The sequence below is a fragment of the Leucopleurus acutus genome (genome assembly GCF_964270905.1).
Source record: "Leucopleurus acutus genome assembly, chromosome: 11".
NCBI classification, from domain to species: Eukaryota; Metazoa; Chordata; class Mammalia; order Artiodactyla; family Delphinidae; genus Leucopleurus; species Leucopleurus acutus.
In genome coordinates this window covers 12,783,637-12,802,999 of record NC_139152.1, presented here as the reverse complement: position 1 = coordinate 12,802,999, position 19,363 = coordinate 12,783,637, and the positions used below count along the sequence as shown (strand labels likewise).

The 19,363-nt window shown below is 41.2% G+C and overlaps 1 protein-coding gene across 2 annotated transcripts in view; it reads right to left on the bottom strand.

The window, feature by feature from the left end:
- Positions 1–275: 275 nt before the first annotated feature.
- PTPRO (protein tyrosine phosphatase receptor type O) overlaps positions 276–19,363 on the bottom strand; it is a gene marked incomplete at both ends in the record, with an annotated part of 224,795 nt that continues 205,707 nt past the window's right edge. For both annotated transcript variants that reach the window (XM_082850493.1, XM_082850494.1), the window contains 7 exons: positions 276–380; positions 6,281–6,416; positions 8,535–8,689; positions 13,366–13,488; positions 13,718–13,852; positions 14,687–14,763; positions 16,867–16,957. In XM_082850493.1, the coding sequence (XP_082706619.1) occupies positions 276–380; positions 6,281–6,416; positions 8,535–8,689; positions 13,366–13,488; positions 13,718–13,852; positions 14,687–14,763; positions 16,867–16,957 (822 nt within the window). The remainder of the gene's footprint in view (positions 381–6,280; positions 6,417–8,534; positions 8,690–13,365; positions 13,489–13,717; positions 13,853–14,686; positions 14,764–16,866; positions 16,958–19,363) is intronic.

The following is a 19,363-nucleotide window of genomic DNA, read 5'->3' as shown; positions in this document are numbered from 1 at the left end:
TTAAGGTTCAGGGTGGAGGGAATGGAGGGCAAATCTTCATGAGTTGCTGAAGCTCTTGCATGCCACACCCACCAACCTAGGCCCACTGAAGCTCAAAGATCTGCTACGGTATTTGTCTCTCCCTATGACCACCTCCCTGTGACCACCTCTGTGGGGTCAGAGTCAGCACAGATAGCCACTGCTGCCTTTGTCGTATCCCATCATGCCCTCTCCCATTGTGCTGAGACAGGGTGCCCATGACGGGTTCCTCTCCACTTACTGGTCTGGATTCTGAACTAAGACTTGCTGACATTCTCATAGATGACGTCACTGATGCAGAACTGCTGCTTCTTCTTCATCCACATCAGTTGCACACACTGATGGATAAAAATGTACTGCTCCTGGAGCAAAAGACAAAGACAGGTTTTAGAGCAAGATATCTTTGTGCAAAAATACAATATTTTAATACTATGGCAGTATTAAATGCTATGATGTGATGCCAAGGGAAACATTCTTCATTATTTATGAGACAATTTTTTTAACATCTTTATTGGAGTATAATTGCTTTACAATGGTGTGTTAGTTTCTGCTTTATCACAAAGTGAATCAGCTATACACATACATGTATCCCCATATCCCCTCCCTCTTGCGTCTCCCTCCCCCCCTCCCTATCCCACCCCTCTAGGTGGTCACAGAGCACCAAGCTGACCTCCCTGTGCTATGCGGCTGCTTCCCACTAGCTATCTATTTTACATTTGGTAGTGTATATATGTCCATGCCTCTCTCACTTCATCCCAGCTTACCCTTCCCCCTCCCCGTGTCCTCAAGTCCATTCTCTACGTCTGCGTCTTTATTCCTGTCCTGTCCCTAGGTTCATAGAACCAGTTTTTTTTTTTAAGATTCCATATATATGACACAATTTTATAACTAGAAGATCCAAGAGAATCAACTGTAGAAATAGTTTGATTAATAATAGGGCTTAGACTATCACTACTTAATGCTAAAGGCAATGAATATTCAAACAATAAATCATGGGGCTATTTGAAAAAAAAAGTAGCACATCACCTCATAATACACTGAAATAAATTCCAGGAAGTTTAATGAACTAAGCCATAAAAATATAAAGGAAAATATAGGTTAATTTTTCTCTGATTACTTTAAGGAAGGACTTTAAACTTTAAACAATGAAATAAGTTACAAATAAAAATGTCAAACTACTGTATATAAAAAGCAGTAAAAAGAATAAAATAAAGGGCAAACCAGAAACTGAGAGGGAATATTTTCTAGAATTATGACAAATGTTGATACCTTCATCTTTGTTTAAAATTCATCCACATCAGTAACATGCACACTTAAAGTGACAAATAAACTGACCACTAGACTAAATATTCCTGGAAAGCAGGGACCGTGTCTTTTTATTCCTAATACCCAGCACTTAGTTTGTGCTTATTAAATGTTTAAGTAAACTGAGAAAATATTAAACCATATGCAAAAAATGGCCAAGTAATAAAAAATTGTAAATTGAAACAATTTTTTTATATATAAAGTAAGCAAACCTAAAGGAAAAAAATAATATTCAGTGATGATTGAGTTTGTTGAAGCAATCATTTTTACCTACAGTTGGTGGAGGTACAATTAATAAAATGCTAATAAATGGCATTGTGGACAGATAAAAGTAAGAAAGAAAAGAATCCAATTTAATGTCCTATAAAAAGGAGAATGTTTTAAGTAAGCAACAGCATATCTAAAATGAAACAGTATGGGACTTCCCTGGTGGCCCAGGGGTTGGGAGTCCGCCTGCCGGTGCAGGGGACACGGGTTCGAGCCCTGGTCCGGGAGGATCCCGCATGCCGCGGAGCAACTGGGCCCGTGTGCCACAACTACTGAGCCTGTGCTCTGGAGCCCACGGGCCACAGCTGCTGGGCCTGTGTGCCGCGGCTACTGAGGCCCACACGCCTGGAGCCTGTGCTCTGCAGCAGGGGAGGCCGCTGCAGTGAGAAGCCCGTGCACCACAATGAAGACCCAACACAGCCAAAAATAAATAAATAAAATAATTTAAAAATATAAATAAAAGAAAAATAAATAAATAAAATGGAACAGTATTCAGTCTTTAAAATGAGTTATAGAGTTTTAGGCAATTTGGGATGATACAGGTAGCAAAATATTAAGTGAAAAATCAGAATGTAAAATTAGCATATGTGTATAGGGCATATGAGCACAATTGTGTGAACATTATACTTGAATGAAGGCCGAGATGAGGTACGCCAAAATATTGAGAGTAGCTGTCTTTATGCCATGAAGTCAAGGTCATTTCTCCTTTTTCCTTATTTGCCGGAGTTTCTCTCTAAGTAATACCATTAAAAATAACCTTTAAATAAGAACCAGTTAAGATAACCACAGGATTTCAAGGACCTTTTGTATGACAACTTCATACAAAGGATAAAATTAAATACTTCAAACTTCCCTGGACTCACATGTATTTTTCAACAAGATTTGGGGAAAATATATTCCCTTAAATTGTGACAACATCACATCAGTAACTGAGCTTCCCTTTCTTGTTATGACACATCCGTCCATTGCTTCTGATGTTGAGTCAAGCACGGAGCATCGGTAAGGACAGAGACTGCCTGGTTTCTCAACCCATACCTACGCAGTGGCCAAACTTTGTGTCTAAATAAATAAGTAAATAAAGTAGCTAGGCCACAGGAAAAGTAAATAAAAGACTATTTACAGACGCATCTCTGAGAGTTCCTGAGAAATCAGGAGGCTGCCGATAAGGAGAAGCAGCTGCTCAAAGCAAGGCCTGACCTCCAGGGAAAGCCTATTAGAGGAAAATTAAAAAAACCTTTGATAAAAATAGAAGAGAGCCCAGGAGAGGCGAAGGCCATCCACATGTGGCACTTCACAATTTCAAAGCACTTATCTTGATGATATCGGTTCACCTGATGTATACTTTACAACAAACAACTAATGAACGTTGTCCTTCATGTTTTACAGATGAAGGATGGGAGCTTTTTAAAAATATATATTTTTATTGTTTAATTTTTTTTTTTTTTTGCGGTACGTGGGCCTCTCACTGCTGTGGCCTCTCCTGTTGCAGAGCACAGGCTCCGGACACGCAGGCTCAGCGGCCATGGCTCACGGGCCCAGCCGCTCCGCGGCATGTGGGATCTTCCCGGACCGGGGCACGAACCCATGCCCCCAGCGTCGGCAGGCGGACTCTCAACCACTGCGCCACCAGGGAAGTCCTATTATTTAATTTTTTAAAAATTGAAGTATAGTTGATTTACAACGTTGTGTTAGTTTCAGGTGTACAGCAAAGTGACTCAGTTATACACACATCTATGTCTATTTCTTTTTTTAGATCCTTTTCCTTATAGGTTATTACAAAATACTGAGTCTAGTTCCCTGTGCTATTCAGTAGGTCTTTGTTTGTTATTTTATATATAGTAGGGTGTATCTGTTCATTGGAATGGGAGATTCGAGAGGTGAAGTGAGTTGTACAGTGGTCAGGGTTGGCCTCTTTCGGGGTCTGGCCTGACTACCCTACTCTCTGACTACCCCTCGCTCCTCTTGTGCAGGGGTCCACACGGTGTGCCTGGTCAGCTGAGAAAGGGGAAAAGGGTTCATCAAAATACGGCCCATGCGGCATGTTGTAGGGACCTGAAACCTGCATCTGAGGATATGGTCAAATTAATCAGTGACTTCTGCAGTTTGTAGAGGGGGTGGGGTACTAGAATCAAGGCAATGGGCCATCAAGAGGGCACAGGAAAATGAAAAACGAGCATGGGAGGTAACCTGTACACAACACACTGTGGTTTCTGTATATACATCGACTCCGCTGGAGAATCATTCTGGCCTCTTGAAAACCATTAGTGTCAAAGGAGTGCTCGGGGATGATGAAGAAAAATAATTTTTTACTCTGCTCTTTATTATTAGCATCAGTAAACTAGGAGGCAGCAGGACTGGGGCGTGAATGAGCTCAAGGAGGATGCTAAGGAAATCCTAACATTCAAGTTACAGGTTGAACCACGAAGAGCACAGGAATGAGGAAAAACAGAGGTAAATCATTGGACGAGTGGTTCCAGACACAACTGACAAAACCGACATAAATAAATAACTTGAACCAGAGAGGATCGCTGCAAAATCCTGAGGGAACTCAAGAGTGAACTGGAACAGCTGGGAAAAATAAGTGACCCGTGGTGACCTCTGCCTCTTCTGCTGACTTTGAATTTTCCCACGAGAGTTCAGGGAAGGGATATCGTACTTAAAAAAGACTGTTTCCCTGGAGATGTCAACCTAAAATACTACCATAAACAAAGAAGCAATCAAAATTTGAGGAAAGGAAGTTATAGAGAAAACCCAACTTTTTCTCAGCTTTACAGAAAGGCACATGGTGGTGGCCCTGGTGTCCTGGGATTACCACATATGAAGAAAGATAATGGCACTGAAAATTGGATAGAGGGTCTACCATGTGAAGGTAGACTTTTGAAAAAGGGATTAGGATTCTGTTGTTGGAAAGTTGAAAGCCAACAGGCTGTAATCACAGTCTATAAAATTATAAAAGGTATGCATTAAGTCAGTGGGGGCAGACAGTTCATCAAATCCAAAATACTTAAAATAAGGAGTGGCCCTTTGAAGCTTGGAGATCAATATACATAATAGAGAGTTTTAATCACGTAGGGGGATATAGATTTATGGAAGTGAAAGCCAAAAATATGGACAGATTCATAACACAGGTATTTTTTGTTCGTTTTTTTGAGGTACGCAGGCCTCTCACTGTTGTGGCCTCTCCTGCTGCGGAGCACAGGCTCTGGACGCGCAGGCCCAACAGCCATGGCTCACGGGCCTAGCCGCTCCGCAGCATGTGGGATCTTCCCGGACCGGGGCAAGAACCTGTGTCCCCTGCATCGGCAGGCGGACTCTCAACCACTGTGCCACCAGGGAATCCCCATAACACACTATTTAATCACTAGGTAGTTGGGCTTGTCTGGGAAACCAGGACATTTTAAACGTATGATAATAGGATAATGTCTATGTCTCCACAGTGGTAAATTAGAAGGTAGCAGGACTGGAATGTGAGTGATCTCAAGGAAGTGAGCACACTAATAGATGTCTTGCTTCCTAATCATCCCTGAGCCATCTGAATGTGAATGAGTTACTCTTTCCAAAGTGCTATGATCTTGCTAGAGCTCAGAAATGAACAGATTGGAACGTCTGTGCCAAGCCTTGGTCAGACAGGATGGGGAGGCAGGAGGAAAAGTAAAAAGGGTGGGAAAGGGGAACCCGGAAGCATTGAGACGGCAGCCCGGACTGTGGACTTTTGCGTTATACTGACATCTAGTGGTGTTTGTTGGGAAAAACATGAGGAAGATTAAGGCAGGTTTTAATCCCTTGGGAACTGAGTCAGAGGTCAGGGCCAGGCTGGGTTCCAGTCCATAAGTGTTCCTCCCACACACACTCCTCGAGAAAAAGGATTAGTGTTCGCCTGAAGCTAAGAAGTTGCGAGTAAGGCTGGGTGACTAGGATTACGAAGAAACTATTGTGCTTAGGTTTGTGAACCCACACAGGTGCACACCCACTGCTGCTCTGAGGCAGCGTGATGCTGTCTGTCTGCGGCTGCCACTCCAGCCTGAGTGCATTTTAAGGCTTTGCGGTGGAGAGTACCTGGGAGAAGAGGAGAAAGGGAAGCACGTAACGCGGGTGTATATTTCTGGGGATGCCTCCATGTTGCTACAATGACGATTCCATTCATTTAGCTCAAGGGATTGGCAGTGCTGGTAGATGAGAGGCTGGAAATCCTCAAAATTGTAAGGATTTTATTTCATCACAAAGCACAAAGCCAACCCATATTATCATCAAAAGTGAATTGAGCCATATGAATGGCAAAATAATGACAAACTTATTGAGTCAAATCTAGCATTTTATATAGAAATTAAATCACATCGGTTTTAAAGTCTCCACTTGGTGGCATTTCCCCAGATGGCTGTCACCTTCACCGAACTCTCAGTCTGTTCAAAGAGCTTTTATTCCATTATAGACACGCCCATGTGCTCTGGGTTACTGAAGGGCCTGTAACACCAATAAAAGTGCGGGCACAGTACACCAAATGGATTTCTAGAGACTAATATCTGTTTCTTTTATACCTTGGAGCAGTTTGAATGTGCACAATAAGAAACTGGGAACGGCAGATGCAAAAAAAAAAAAAAAATCGAGACCATGGTCTTGACATATGCGATTGAATAATGGGAAGTTTTTCAGTCAAGGGCAAATTTAAAAATACCTGTGATTATGTTCCTACCTCGGTCTGTACCATAGACATCCGGTATGACCGCATTTCTGACACCAGCCCTAGGATGTCCACAAACTCATGATCCCGAATGTGCTGCAAGAGCCTGTCCAGGGCAATGAATGTTCCCGTCCGACCGACTCCAGCACTGAAAAAGAGGTTCCGACAGCACATCACTTAGCACTTCTACACCGTTGGAAACAAATTGGCGATGAAAAAAGACCAAAACCAAAAACCAAAAACACATCAAAACTACATGTAGCATCATTGAAAAAAAAGACTAAACTGACAATATTTCCCGCTCAACTGTTGTTTAAGTATGCAGCTGTGGTTGATGTGTCTCCTAACGTCACAGTTCTACCACTGCTACCTCTCTTAGAGAGCTGTGGGTCTGCCTTGGCCACACCTGCCCATCCCGCCCCCCAGGGTTTCTGTTCCTTAGGAAAGTAAGGATTCCATGTGGAGCCTCCTGGACAGTCAGGTCTGGCCCCCCAGGGAGCTGATAAACGTAAACAATTCCAGTCTTCCAAGTAGCCTCAGAGTCAAGCCCTCACACCCAGCTAGAAAGTTTAGTAGAGATGTCCACACCCTAGTTCTGGGGCTGGGGCCTTGGTAATTTGTGCGTCTTCAGCCCTAGGTCAAGTTCATCGTCTCAGACCTTCCTTAAAGTGCATCTGCCCTGCTAGTGGGTGCTAGTCTGCTTCATTCTCCCAGACAGTTGCCTCAAAATCAGATTTAATATTTGGACCCAGTCTCTCCCAGTCCCCAAATCCCAGGGCTCAGAGCATAGAGGGAAGTGGAGTGATATGGGCTGACCTATTCTCCACCACAGTCCCCAGGGTTACAGCTAAAGTCAGCCGTCCTTTTCCTCCAATCACTCACAGACTGAAGTGAACTCCGGATTATGAGGGAATATGAGGAAATAGAAATCAAAACCAATTTACATGTGGGATTTGCTGGGAGAGAAATCCAACAGGAAAAACCATGAGTTCAGAGCCGTGGTTTGCTGCTTCCAGCAGACAATTCTTCCCTCTTAGGACTTACCTTCTCAGATAAAACGTTCTGTGTCTGGGTGAACACTTGCGAAGTCACACCCAGAACTATACCTGCTACCCTGCTACGTGCGTGAAAGGAGTCCATGTGTTTGACCCCAGGGTCAAGCAGCTTTATTTTCTGCTCTTGGAAAGAACCATTTTGAGATGAGATAATTTCATCTGGTGAAGCAAAACTTTTGACTGGGAATGACTGACAGCAAGGGTAGTCTCCCTAATCAGAACCTTGGTAGCTTATGAAACATTTTTCTTTCCAGGGAGACCCATTCTCTCTCTCTCTCTCTCTCTCTCTGTCTCTCTCTCTCTCTGTCTCTCTCTCTCTCTCTCTCTCTCTCTCTCACACACACACACACACACACACCCTTAGCCATTCTAGTTCACAGACCAAGGTACTAGATCCAGGATTATTGGCTGCCAAGGCCTCCTCTGACAGCTTTATTCCGCTTCTACTGCTGATACACAACAGGAGTGCATTTACATCCCCGGCTCTTCTGAGGCTGCATAAACACGTCACAACAACATTACGTCACACTGCTGGATTTTGATGGAACTTTGTTCACATGGTAGGAAAGAAAGCTTAAATTCAAAGATAACTCTTTCTGTAAGGGATTAGCGTGGTCCTTGATTTTTGATAATGCAGTAGATCATATAGCGCCTTTTGTCTGCACCATCTGGAAATTTAGAGATAATCTGGAAGGGAAACCTAGCAAATATGTTTATCTTCATGAGCTGAATGTTTTTATTTCACCTTTCCTTCAACTTGCGTTTTATGTCTATTTATATTACTCTGGGTTGTGATGGGCTAGTTTTAATTTGACTTTGTATTTGGCTCTGTTATAAACCCCACAGAATCCTTGATAGGATAGGGTACCATCACCTGGTGCTTAAAAGCCCGGCCTTTGGAGACCGGTGTGCCTAGATTTGAATACTAACTCCATTTTCTGGATGCGTGAACTTTTGTGACTCCCTTAATCTTTCTACTCCTTAGGTTTTTTTTTTTTTAATCTGATAATGGCAATAATATTATTAATCTCATCTACTACAGGATATAAATAGCTGTATTATAAGTAAATCATGTATCTAATAAGACTTCAGTTAATCGTACATTTTAAAAAATCATAATTCATTTAACTGTTCATTCAGTCCGATCAGTGGTTTAATGGGGGGCAATTTCCTCCATGATTTCTACCTGACAGTGCATTTGATGAGGTTACCTGCAGTGCACGATCATGGGGCCTTTGCTCTTGGTCGCTTGCCGTCGGACCATGTGTACAAACTGCAGGATGCTTTCTGCAGCGTTGGCCGTGGGCACCCCGTGATCAGGCCACGCAGTGTAGTTAAAATGCATCACATCCTGCATCTCGTCAGCCTGTAGGAGAAAAACAAGTGTTAATCTCTCAGTCCCCCGTCAGGATAGCTCAGGCCTCGGAGGCAGCTCACAAGCGACGGTAAAGCCACATTTCACTCCTGGTCAGTAGATCTCCCTTTCCAGCTCTCAGCATTGTGTCTGGCACAAAGCAGGCCCTGAAAAAAAATACTAATTGTATAAAGCTTCAGATAGTAGGATAAATAGGCTAATCTATGCCTCTGTAGTGATAAGAGCTTAAGCAGATCAGGGTTTGCATCCCGGCTCTGCCATTTAGAAGTTACATCAGCTCTGGGCGACGAATTAAATACTGGAAGATTCTGTTGGTGACCCGCTTGGGTCCACTGGGCCAGGCTGTTGCACCCCCTTTCCCTGATGCTGCTAATAGCATCTAGCCGCACCCCACTCTTCACAGGCGTCTCCCACTGAAGGGAGCTACCTTGCTGGGAAGTGCCTAAGAGATGGCGTTCTCAGGCTGAGGGCAGCCTGCAGCTAATGAGTGATCGATACTGGGGCACAAAAAGTCAAGATGAGACAACTCTACTGTCCTATCCTGCTTCCTTTGTTCCTGGACAGATTTTACCCAACATTACGCTTTCGAAAAATCCCCTATATAACAGTCCGTGTCTTGGGATCGGATGCTAGGGGAACTGACGAAGACAAACTCGCTGAATACCAGTGTTCTCTCATTTGAAAATGGTCTCATGATATCTTTAACAAGGGTTGTTGCGGAGATTAAGTGTGATTGTGTTTGTGAAGGGTGGTATCTGTTAGATATCCTCATCACTACTACAGCATAATTACTACCACTTGCTGTCATCCAGCTCAGTGCATTTCAATGGGTGGTTCTGGGAATCCCAGTAAATGGGTATGTTTTGTATATTTTCCCATTCATATGAACCCGTGTACCAAATATATTGTTGTTCCCTCTGACCTGCGTAAATATCAGCTAGGATGTGCGTCCTCCAAGATTTACTTTTTTAAGTCCCTACTAATTGATAAGCATAAAGTTTTGCTATCAACTATCAGAAATATTCCAAATCCAAGCCTCACAAAGATCTAATGCATCCCTCACCCCTCAAATTTGCTAAGACCCTAGAATCCACTCAGGAGATGGAATACTATATCATACTTTGGAAGAATTTGGTCTGGCTATGAGTTTGGAGTTAAAGTTTAGGTTTTCAGGTATTAGAAAGAAATGAATTTCAAAGTGTCACTGGTCTTGGGTGAGGTCAAAATTAGACATATAAATAAATGTATAAATACAAATATAATAATATTTGTATAAATATAAATGTCAGCACTTCAACTAGACCCACTGTCTCCTTGGCCTAAGGCCACACGTCCCCAGCCATACGCAATGTCTCTCTCTATGAGTGAGTTCAAGGGCTTTGTCTTTGACACACGGAGCATGAAATCTGCAAAGATGCTGGCCAACCTCACTGCTGTCCTCAGAAAGTATGGCAAGAAAGTAACTCAAGCATAATAAATTGTGCAGAATGAATGAATTACTCAACACCTGGAGGATTTAAGGATACTCTACCCCAGATAACTTTGGTTGCCCAGAAAAATTCACGAAAATGCTCACTCTTTCCAAATGCGGATCACAGGCTGAGCACAAGACTCATACATTGTAGGATATGTGTGTTTTGATAAAAGAAATGTTTACATATTGAAGTACGGGAAACCATTCTGGGTTATACATGAGTTAACTTGAATTTTATGCTAACCAGAACGGCCTGTTTGTGGCCTATCAAACATACATTGTACACTTGCTTTAATTATTAAAGAAAAGGGCGCATTGGCCGGAAGTAACGAATGTCCATGTTGAGAATAAAGATAAATGCCCCTCTTCCTGGGATGCCCATGCCGGTCCTCCTTCCGTGATAAGAAGCCCTTCCCAGGTGCCAAAGCCATACTGGCTTGCTGTGTGTGTGCTGATCTGGGTTTTCTTTGAAATCTTGAAGGAATGTATCCCTGACTTGTTTAATATTCTTTGTTCTGACAAGATAGAAAACTCTGCTGAAAATCATGCTTCCCCAGGGCAGTTCTTGAGAGTTATCTGAGAGGCTGTCTTCAAGGCTATAGTCCTCAGTTTGGTTCAAATAGATATTCCTATTGTAGATTGTTTACTGGTTATTTTCATTGACAGAATATATACATATACACGCATACATACATATATATACCTATATATATAACTATATTAGAATATATATATTCTAAAATGTATCTGAAAATGTATCCAGCTAAAATATGCAAGGTGGTTCAAAAATAAGAAAGATTTAAATTGTGATTAGTCTCTCTGCAGCTGCAGGGCAGAGGTCTTGTATCAGATGGGTGATTCCTGTCAGCTGAATAGCAAGGCACAAGTAATGGGAACAAACAGGTTTTTGCTGGTTTTTAGTCTCCAGTTCTTACTCAGTTCATGCCAAGTTTCAAGTACTGGAAAGTGACAAATTTTGCGTTATGGTCATTTTCCTCCTTTCCTATTAAATGAGAAAACCCTGCTGGTTACATCTTACTTAACCATTCCAACATTTCTCATACTCTGATTTCCTCACTTGTGTAATTTTATCTGGTTGTACTCTGAAAATTTCCACATATCAACATGGAGGGAATAAAGAAATATATAAGCAAAACATGAAAAAAATAGAAAAAGGTATTCATCGGCACAGCACAATGTTCTTTGGTAATTTAACCTTCATTGCAGGAGCTTAAAATTTAGATTCAACTTGTTTATGGCCAAAAGGGGGCGCTCTGGGATCAGATGCGTGCAACTACTGTATAAAAACCAGAAACGTCTACTATTCAGCGTTTTATTCCTATGTTTCAAGCCCTTCACGTGGTTGTCATTGAAAAGTTATTATTTAAGACCAAGGACAAGGACATAGTATTGATCACACAGTGATCGATGTCACTTCTCCCAGTCAAGGGAACAGACCTTATTTTTGCTTTGCAACTTTTTTCTCCCAGATGCAAAACCTAGGGAAAGATTTACTCTGTATTTGTATAGCAGTTTATACCGGCTTCCTGGGTAAAATATCCAAGAAAGAAAGGAGAGTTCACATGGAATTGAGATTGTCAAACATTTTCTCTGATGGCTACGTCTGTTGATGTTTTCTAAGTGATTTATTATTTTTGAAAACATTCATTCATTCACTGATTTATTAATGCCATGAAGACTTATTAAGTGGCTAAGGGTTAGGATTACAAGGATTATTAAAACAGGATACTTGAGTCCATTACAGTACATGGGGTGGGGGGAGATGGGAAGGCAGACATGAAATGAGAGTATTATAACCATGTATCGTGCACAGTGATGGAGTGATATATATGAAACTAGAGCAGGAGAGGAAAGGGAGAAAGGTCTTTTGAGACTAGGGAAGGCTTGATAAAGGAGCTAACACTTGAGCTGAAATTCTGAGTAGGAGTGTGCTTGAGGAACAGGAGGAGATGGGCATTTCAAAGAGGTGGAACAGCCTGGAGCAGTCTGTTAACAGTTACACTGGGATTTGCCTAAATTCTCAATGTAGCAAAAGCCACTGTTAACTAGTAGTGGTTAAGAAGTGATTTGCTTCTTGTAAATATCAATAAATGGCGAGTTAATGAGTGCTTGGGTTGCACTGATAATGGACGATCCTTGTTTCCATTGCCTATGTTAAGGTCATCAAGCATTTTCTGTCAAGGGCAGATGGTAAATATTTTAGATTTTGTGGATCACACAGTCTCTGTGGCAACCATTCAAGCTTGATATAGCACAGAAAGAGTCATAGGAAATCAGTAAACAAATCTGTGGCTAGGTTTCAATAGAATGTTATTTATGGGCATTGAAATTGGAATTTTTTAATGTCCATATAATATTTCATATTATTCTTCTTTTAATTTTTTCCAACTTTTACAAAGGTAAAATTCATTCTTAGCTCATGGACTTCACGAAGCAGGGTCTTTTGTTCATCCTCTGGTCTACACTGTGAGAAAATGTTGTTTCTAAGCAGAGAAGCACATTGTAATGAGGACTTTAGTATTAAGTTTGTCCTCAACAGAGACCATGTTTAGGGGAGAATACTAGTAAAACTTAGCCTGCCTGTCAGCAGAGATGTAGCAGTCCTTACAGGAAAAAATAGACTTTTCTGACATTCTAACAATCAGAATTCAATAGCATTTCAAAAGAGCTAGGAAACCATGATTACTAAGGTCCAGAAGTAGCTTAGAAATAATAAAAACCAAACCACAACAAAGTAAGGGACAAAGCCCAACAAAGCGAAATAAAACCCAAACCACTACATCTAAAACTAAATTTTAATTTATAATGCAGGTGCCTGTATATCCTAAATATACCCATATATGGTTACTATAAGTATGACAACACTTCTCTCCTCAGTCATGCCTGGTGAGCAGTGGGTCACCGTGTCTTCTGTGACCCTGGCTGAAATCTGAGATGGAACGGTGTAGCCTTCTGATTCCATCTCCTCAGGCTCTCCAGGATAAGTATTTAATCCACACCATTCTCGAGGAGTTAGGAAGCAAGCACATTACACTTGGGATTTTCCTCTTGGAGGAAGCCATGTTGCCATGTCTGAGGTGCTCATGGTCTCTCATGAAGGGGGATTGGTCTCCTGACCCTGGGGCTTCCCTCAGCGTGGGAACAGCTCCGGAACCCACACTCTGTGACTTACATAGTTGATCCGGAAGTGTCTACAGGCCCAGGCATCCTGCCCTTCCTCTGAGATCATCTCCACTGTGATGTCTCCATAAGCTATGGGTTCTTCCGTGAATGGCCAGTAATGGTCACATTTCACCTGAGGGGACAATAGCACAACCTTTTAAAACAAACAGGCTAGGGAGGAAATAGTCTGTACTCATTTAGGGAAAGCGAATGACTTGCCTCTGAAGCATTGTATAGGATTATTGTGAGGATGAAGAATGAAGCAAGTGGAATAGTTTCCAAGAGACAGTAGGCATTTAATCCATGGCAGTGGCTGGTACAGGCTTCGCTGCTAAGCGGGGCTGACCCCACTAGGCACTTACCCGCCTTTTCTCATTACACTGAGTGAGCATGACAATAATCTGAGACTTCTGTTGTAGGACCATCTTCCAAAAGTCATTTCTGGTTTCAGGCAGAGGCCCCTGTGTGGCAACATACTCCTGGGGTGAGTTGTATCCCTGGAAGGTAAGTGACAAAGTTGTCACCTAAGGAGCTACAGTCAACACCAAATGCTGTTTCACACAAATGAGAAAAAACTGAAAATTTACTGGGGATAAAATGGCAAGGGATCATGCGTGTATGAAATGTTTTCTCCTTTTTTCATCAAGGAGGAAGTCATAGTAGCTGGCTGTATAAATCCATACGATTGGACACATTCTGGGGGGGAAGCCTAGAAATCACCCACACGTCTTTACAATAACAACCACTGTCTTTACAGATACATTTTAAAAGCACAGGTGCTCAGGTGGAGCCCTTTGAGTTTGGTTGCTGACATTGACATTTAAGCACAAGAAAGATGATCTTTAGTATAATGATCTACTTTCAATTTCACTAATCTTTTTCAGAGAAATTTGTATATTACTAGTCTCTGGGCTTCTTTTTTCCCCTATTCATTTTTTTTTTTTTTTTTTTTTTTTTGCGGTACGCAGGCCTCTCACTGCTGTGGCCTCTCCCGTTGCGGAGCACAGGCTCCGGACGTGCAGGCTCAGCGGCCATGGCTCACGGGCCCAGCCGCTCCGCGGCATGTGGGATCCTCCCGGACTGGGGCACGAACCCATGTCCCCTGCATCGGCAGGAGGACTCTCAACCACTGCGCCACCAGGGAAGCCCTTTTTCCCTATTCTTTATTCTAAAATGGAATAATGGAAACTGTTCTTTAGAGTGGGAGTGCTTAGTGGAGAATGGCTCTCTATTGAACTGTTTGACACATCCCTGAAGCCCTAATAGTCTTCCTCTGGCTGGGTTAGAATTTGGATGCCTGATTTTTAAAATTTTTAATTTTGATTACTTACAGGAATGTAGTTGGCATTGATGTAGTCTGCACCTTCCTCTTCATTCATGGAGATTAATCTCACTCGGCTAAAGTCATCTGTAAAGCATAAGGAGAAAAATATTAAAAGTCAGAGTGGAAGGGTGCAGCCACTATGAAGAACAGTATGGAGGTTCCTTAACAACTAAAAATAGAGTTACCATATGGTCCTGCAATCCCACTCCTGGGCATATATCCAGAAAAATGAAAACTCTAATTCAAAAAGATACATGCACCCCAATGTTCATGGCAGCACTATTTACAGTAGCCAAGACATGGAAGCAACCTAAGTGTCCATCAACATATGAATGGATAAAGAAGATGTGGTATATGTACACAATGGAATATCACTCAGCCATAAAAAAGAATGAAATAATACCATTTGTAGTAACATGGATGGACCCAGAGATTATTTTACTAAGTGAAGTAAGTCAGACAAAGACAAATATCATGTGATATCACTTATATGTAGAATCTAAAAAAAAAAAAAAAGATACAAATGAACTTGTTTACAAAACAGAAACAGACTCACAAAAAGAAAACAAACTTATGGTTACCAAAGGGGAAATGGGTAGGGAGGGATAAATTAGGAGTGCGGGATTAACAGATATAAAACAAAACAAATGAACCAGAAAAAAAAAAAATCAGAGTGGAAGGAAGACTTGTCAGGACAATTCTGTACCCAATATCTGTACTCAGAACCAAGTCAAATCGGTCAGTGATAGGCTAGGTAGATAAAATTCATTTTAGCTCAATATTTTAGCCTATCTCAATCTTAGCTTCTGGTTTAAATAAATATATAAATATCTCCCCACCAAAATTTCCTCCCCTCAGCCCTCCTGTCCTTGAAAGAGTGGTCTCCAGGTTTTTGGGGGATTGTGGAGAATATGTACAGGAACTAAAATATTTGGTAGGTTACGTGGAAGGCCATAGAATGTAGCCTAAACACAGGATTTCCATTTCACTCAGGGACATCCAGAGAATTCACTACTTTTGGGAAGCCTTGAGAAGAGAAGATGGAGTTGATGGTCTTTTTGTAAACGGACTTCACATGAAAAAAGTAAATCCTGAAACGTGTACAGAAGTAAGGTGTTGTAATGATAATACTACTTAATTTTGTCAAGAACCTTTTTAAAGGAGGGAGTTCTTTTTCTAGAGCTTTGCACTTTTCCCTTCTTTCCCAGCTCCCCCTAGAGTGTAGCAGAGAGGAAAGTTAAATCTATATTGGAAGGTATTTTAATTGTCCTGTAAGTACTTTATATTACTTTTTCTTTGTTGCTTTTTTTAAAAAAAATTTATTGGAGTATAGTTGATTTACAGTGTTGTGTTAGTTTCTGCTGTACAGCAAAGTGAACCAGTTATACATATACATATATTCACTCATTTTTTTAGATTCTTTTCCCTTATAGGCCATTACAGAATACTGAGTAGAGTTCCCTGTGCTATACCATAGGTCCCTATTAGTTATCTATTTTATATATAGTAGCGTGTATATGTCAGTCTCAATCTCCCAATTTATCCCTCCCCCCCTTATCCCTTGGTAACCACAAGTTTGTTTCTACATCTGTGACTCTATTTCTGTTTTGTAAATAAGTTCATTTGTACCCTTTTAGACTCCACATGTAAGCGGTATCATATGATATTTGTCTTTCTGTGTCTGACTTACTTCACTCAGTATGACAGGCTCTAGGTCCATTCATGTTGCTGCAAATGGCATTATTTTGTTCTTTGAATGTTGCTTTTATTACAAAATGCTAAGGAATGGCAGAACTTGCCAGAAGTAAGAAGAGAGGTTTTTTCACACCTTACCTCCCTTTCCATTTGCTTCCTTCCATTGTCAATGAATTGACTGAAAATAGATTATGAGCACAGATTATCTTGTCCCTAATTTGGCGAATACTTTTTGATCTCCCAAAAGCCAAATGGTCGGTCTTTTCTGTTCAGATACAATTTATTTAAAAGCATAATTAATAAATTTTCCTACATATGACAGGATCTAATGACATCAAACACCAATGTGATCAGTGCAATCACAGAGATGGCTTTGAAGATAACAGACCGTTACTGGGTCTGGCCAGAGGTCCCTGAAACTGATTACTCTTCAGTAACAGCCCTTCAGCCTTTGGAAGACATGAGTAGGATCGGCATTATTGACACTCTTACATGGTAGGATGTTTGTGTAGCGATTTTTACATCGGTTCAGTGGAAGGTCTGCAGCAAAGTGTGGAATATCCAGTCCAATCAACTTCAACTCCTGTAAACGACAGAGAATAGATTTGAGATTCCCATACATGGTATGGATTGCATTCTTGTTCACATCGGTTTATTGCTCGTACTGGATTATTCTTCATTTCCTGCCTCTCATAGAATGATCACAATTATCACACCCCCTTTGCTCTACGCTGTCACAGTGGCTCCCTTTTGGGGCAGAGTGTACTTCTCCATCCTACTGTGGCCACCTTGCTTTTGGCCAGTGAAGTTGGTAGAACTCACGTCCAATCAGAAGCTTTAAATGCGCTTGTTCAGCTTGGTTGTTCTCTTGTGCTTCTGCCATCTGCTTGCAAAGAACATGCCCAGGAAAGCTACTGGCCCCAGGACGAGAAGACACATGGAACAGACCTGACTCTGACCCACAGCCTGAAGTAGAATGATCTCCTCTGTCCCACAGAGCCACAAGTGAGAAAAAAAGTGTTGTAGGTCACTGAGGTTTTGAGGTCGTTTCTTATATAGCATTATTGCAGTAATAGCTGACTGATGCAACACATAAAGACCTTGGATAGCTAAGTGATCACTTGGAGAAGGTAAGAATTATGTGCAGTACACTCAGGAGTATGGAGAATTTGAAAACAGAAGTAGGTTTCAGATTTTTGGAGGTACAAGGTAACCGAAATTTGTGCAGTTTGCATAAATATTTCCTATTCTATGAGGAATTGTAGGTATTTCTCCTGAAGGCGATGAGCTTTTGAGAAGGTAGAAAAGGAGAGAGTGAGGAACAAGAAGTAGGGCACATTCTCCACGTTACAAGATATAGGATTGACAGTCACTAAAATCTGGTAATAAACCCTCAAAATAAGGATGATGCAGTAGTGGGTAGGCAAACCCTTCCATGAAAATAGGAACATCCAAGTATCTGTTTGTGTGTATCATTACTCTTATAAATTCTATTATCAGAAGGTGCACTGATAAAGCAATTTTTATATAAACAGACTACAAAGATACTTCAGAAAATCTATGTTACTGGAAAAGGGGGTTTCTAAGCTTCTATGACATGTGTCTGATAGGAAATAGGGGTTGGAGTCAAGCCACCTGGATTTCTCCGGGGTCATCAATTATTCTGTGGTCTACGTAAATGGTGCTCCCTGGAATTGTGCAGCGCATGACCAATGCAGCAAATCCCATACAAATCTGAGGGCAATATTAGTAAACAGTCTGTGGGTTACAGATATAGTATGCATTTTTCTGTAAGACTATTAAGTGAACAAGTAGAGACACCACTTGCTGGAAATTTAATTTACGTGTATGGGACACTATTCTTCATGATTCCTCCCAATTATTACCTTAAAGAATCATAAGCTGGAGGAATACTTCTCTGGGGGAAGAATTTTGGAAAGTCTTTGAAAGAGTTTTGAAGGGAGTTGGAAACATTTGATGATGTTTTGAGAGATTGAGCAGGGAATTTTTTTGGTGTGTGTGCGTTCAGTATCTTGATTCAAGTGCCCGTACAAAGCAAATGTTGTAGACACCCAGTTCTTGGGATGTCTGCTACATCCACATAGAAGTTCTTTGGTAGTTTAGTGTGTGTGTGTTTAATGGCATTGGAATGCAAGCTGCAGTCAACATGGATGAACTGATCTAATTGTCCAGATTTCTCTCTTCCTTTGATTTCTCATCACTGTTGGCTATCCAAGCTCACAAAATTGCGAGCTCTTGGCCCAAGTCGAAGTCAATCTTAAGAGAGGCATGGACATATATACACTACCAAACGTAAGGTAGTAGTGGGAAGCAGCCGCATAGCACAGGGATATCAGCTCGGTGCTTTGTGACCGCCTGGAGGGGTGGGATAAGGAGGGTGGAAGGGAGGGAGATGCAAGAGGGAAGAGATATGGGAACATATGTATGTGTATAACTGAGTCACTTTGTTATAAACAGAAACTAACACACCATTGTAAAGCAATTATACCCCAATAAAGATGTTAAAAAAAAAAAAGACCAACTATGCTGACTTTGATCTTCAGTTTACAAATTTAGAAGTTTTTTTTCATCTCGGGCAAAACCCTTGCTTGCCAAATGCCCTTAAACAGAAGCTTGTCATTTTTCCTTTATAACTGTTTCTTCCATTTTAAAGGGTTGTCAAAGACTGATTATATTATTCTTATAAGAAACAAAATTTATTTTTAGCAAACTTCAACCAAATCAGTGTTATTTTTAGGTTAGCTCCTCTTGGCAGCTATAAGTGTACTTAAATGATGCTTCCATTGCTTAAAATATTTTGGAAATCTACCTCCTTTGGGGAGTGTCTTTATAGATAGTTTGTCAAAACATCTGGCTTATTTTGGTGGACCGCTTATAAACTGCAGGGTCTTGAAAAAGTATCTCAACTCTCGTTAACATCAGTTTAATTATCTGTAAGATAAGGCTAATAATTTTTCCATACCTCACT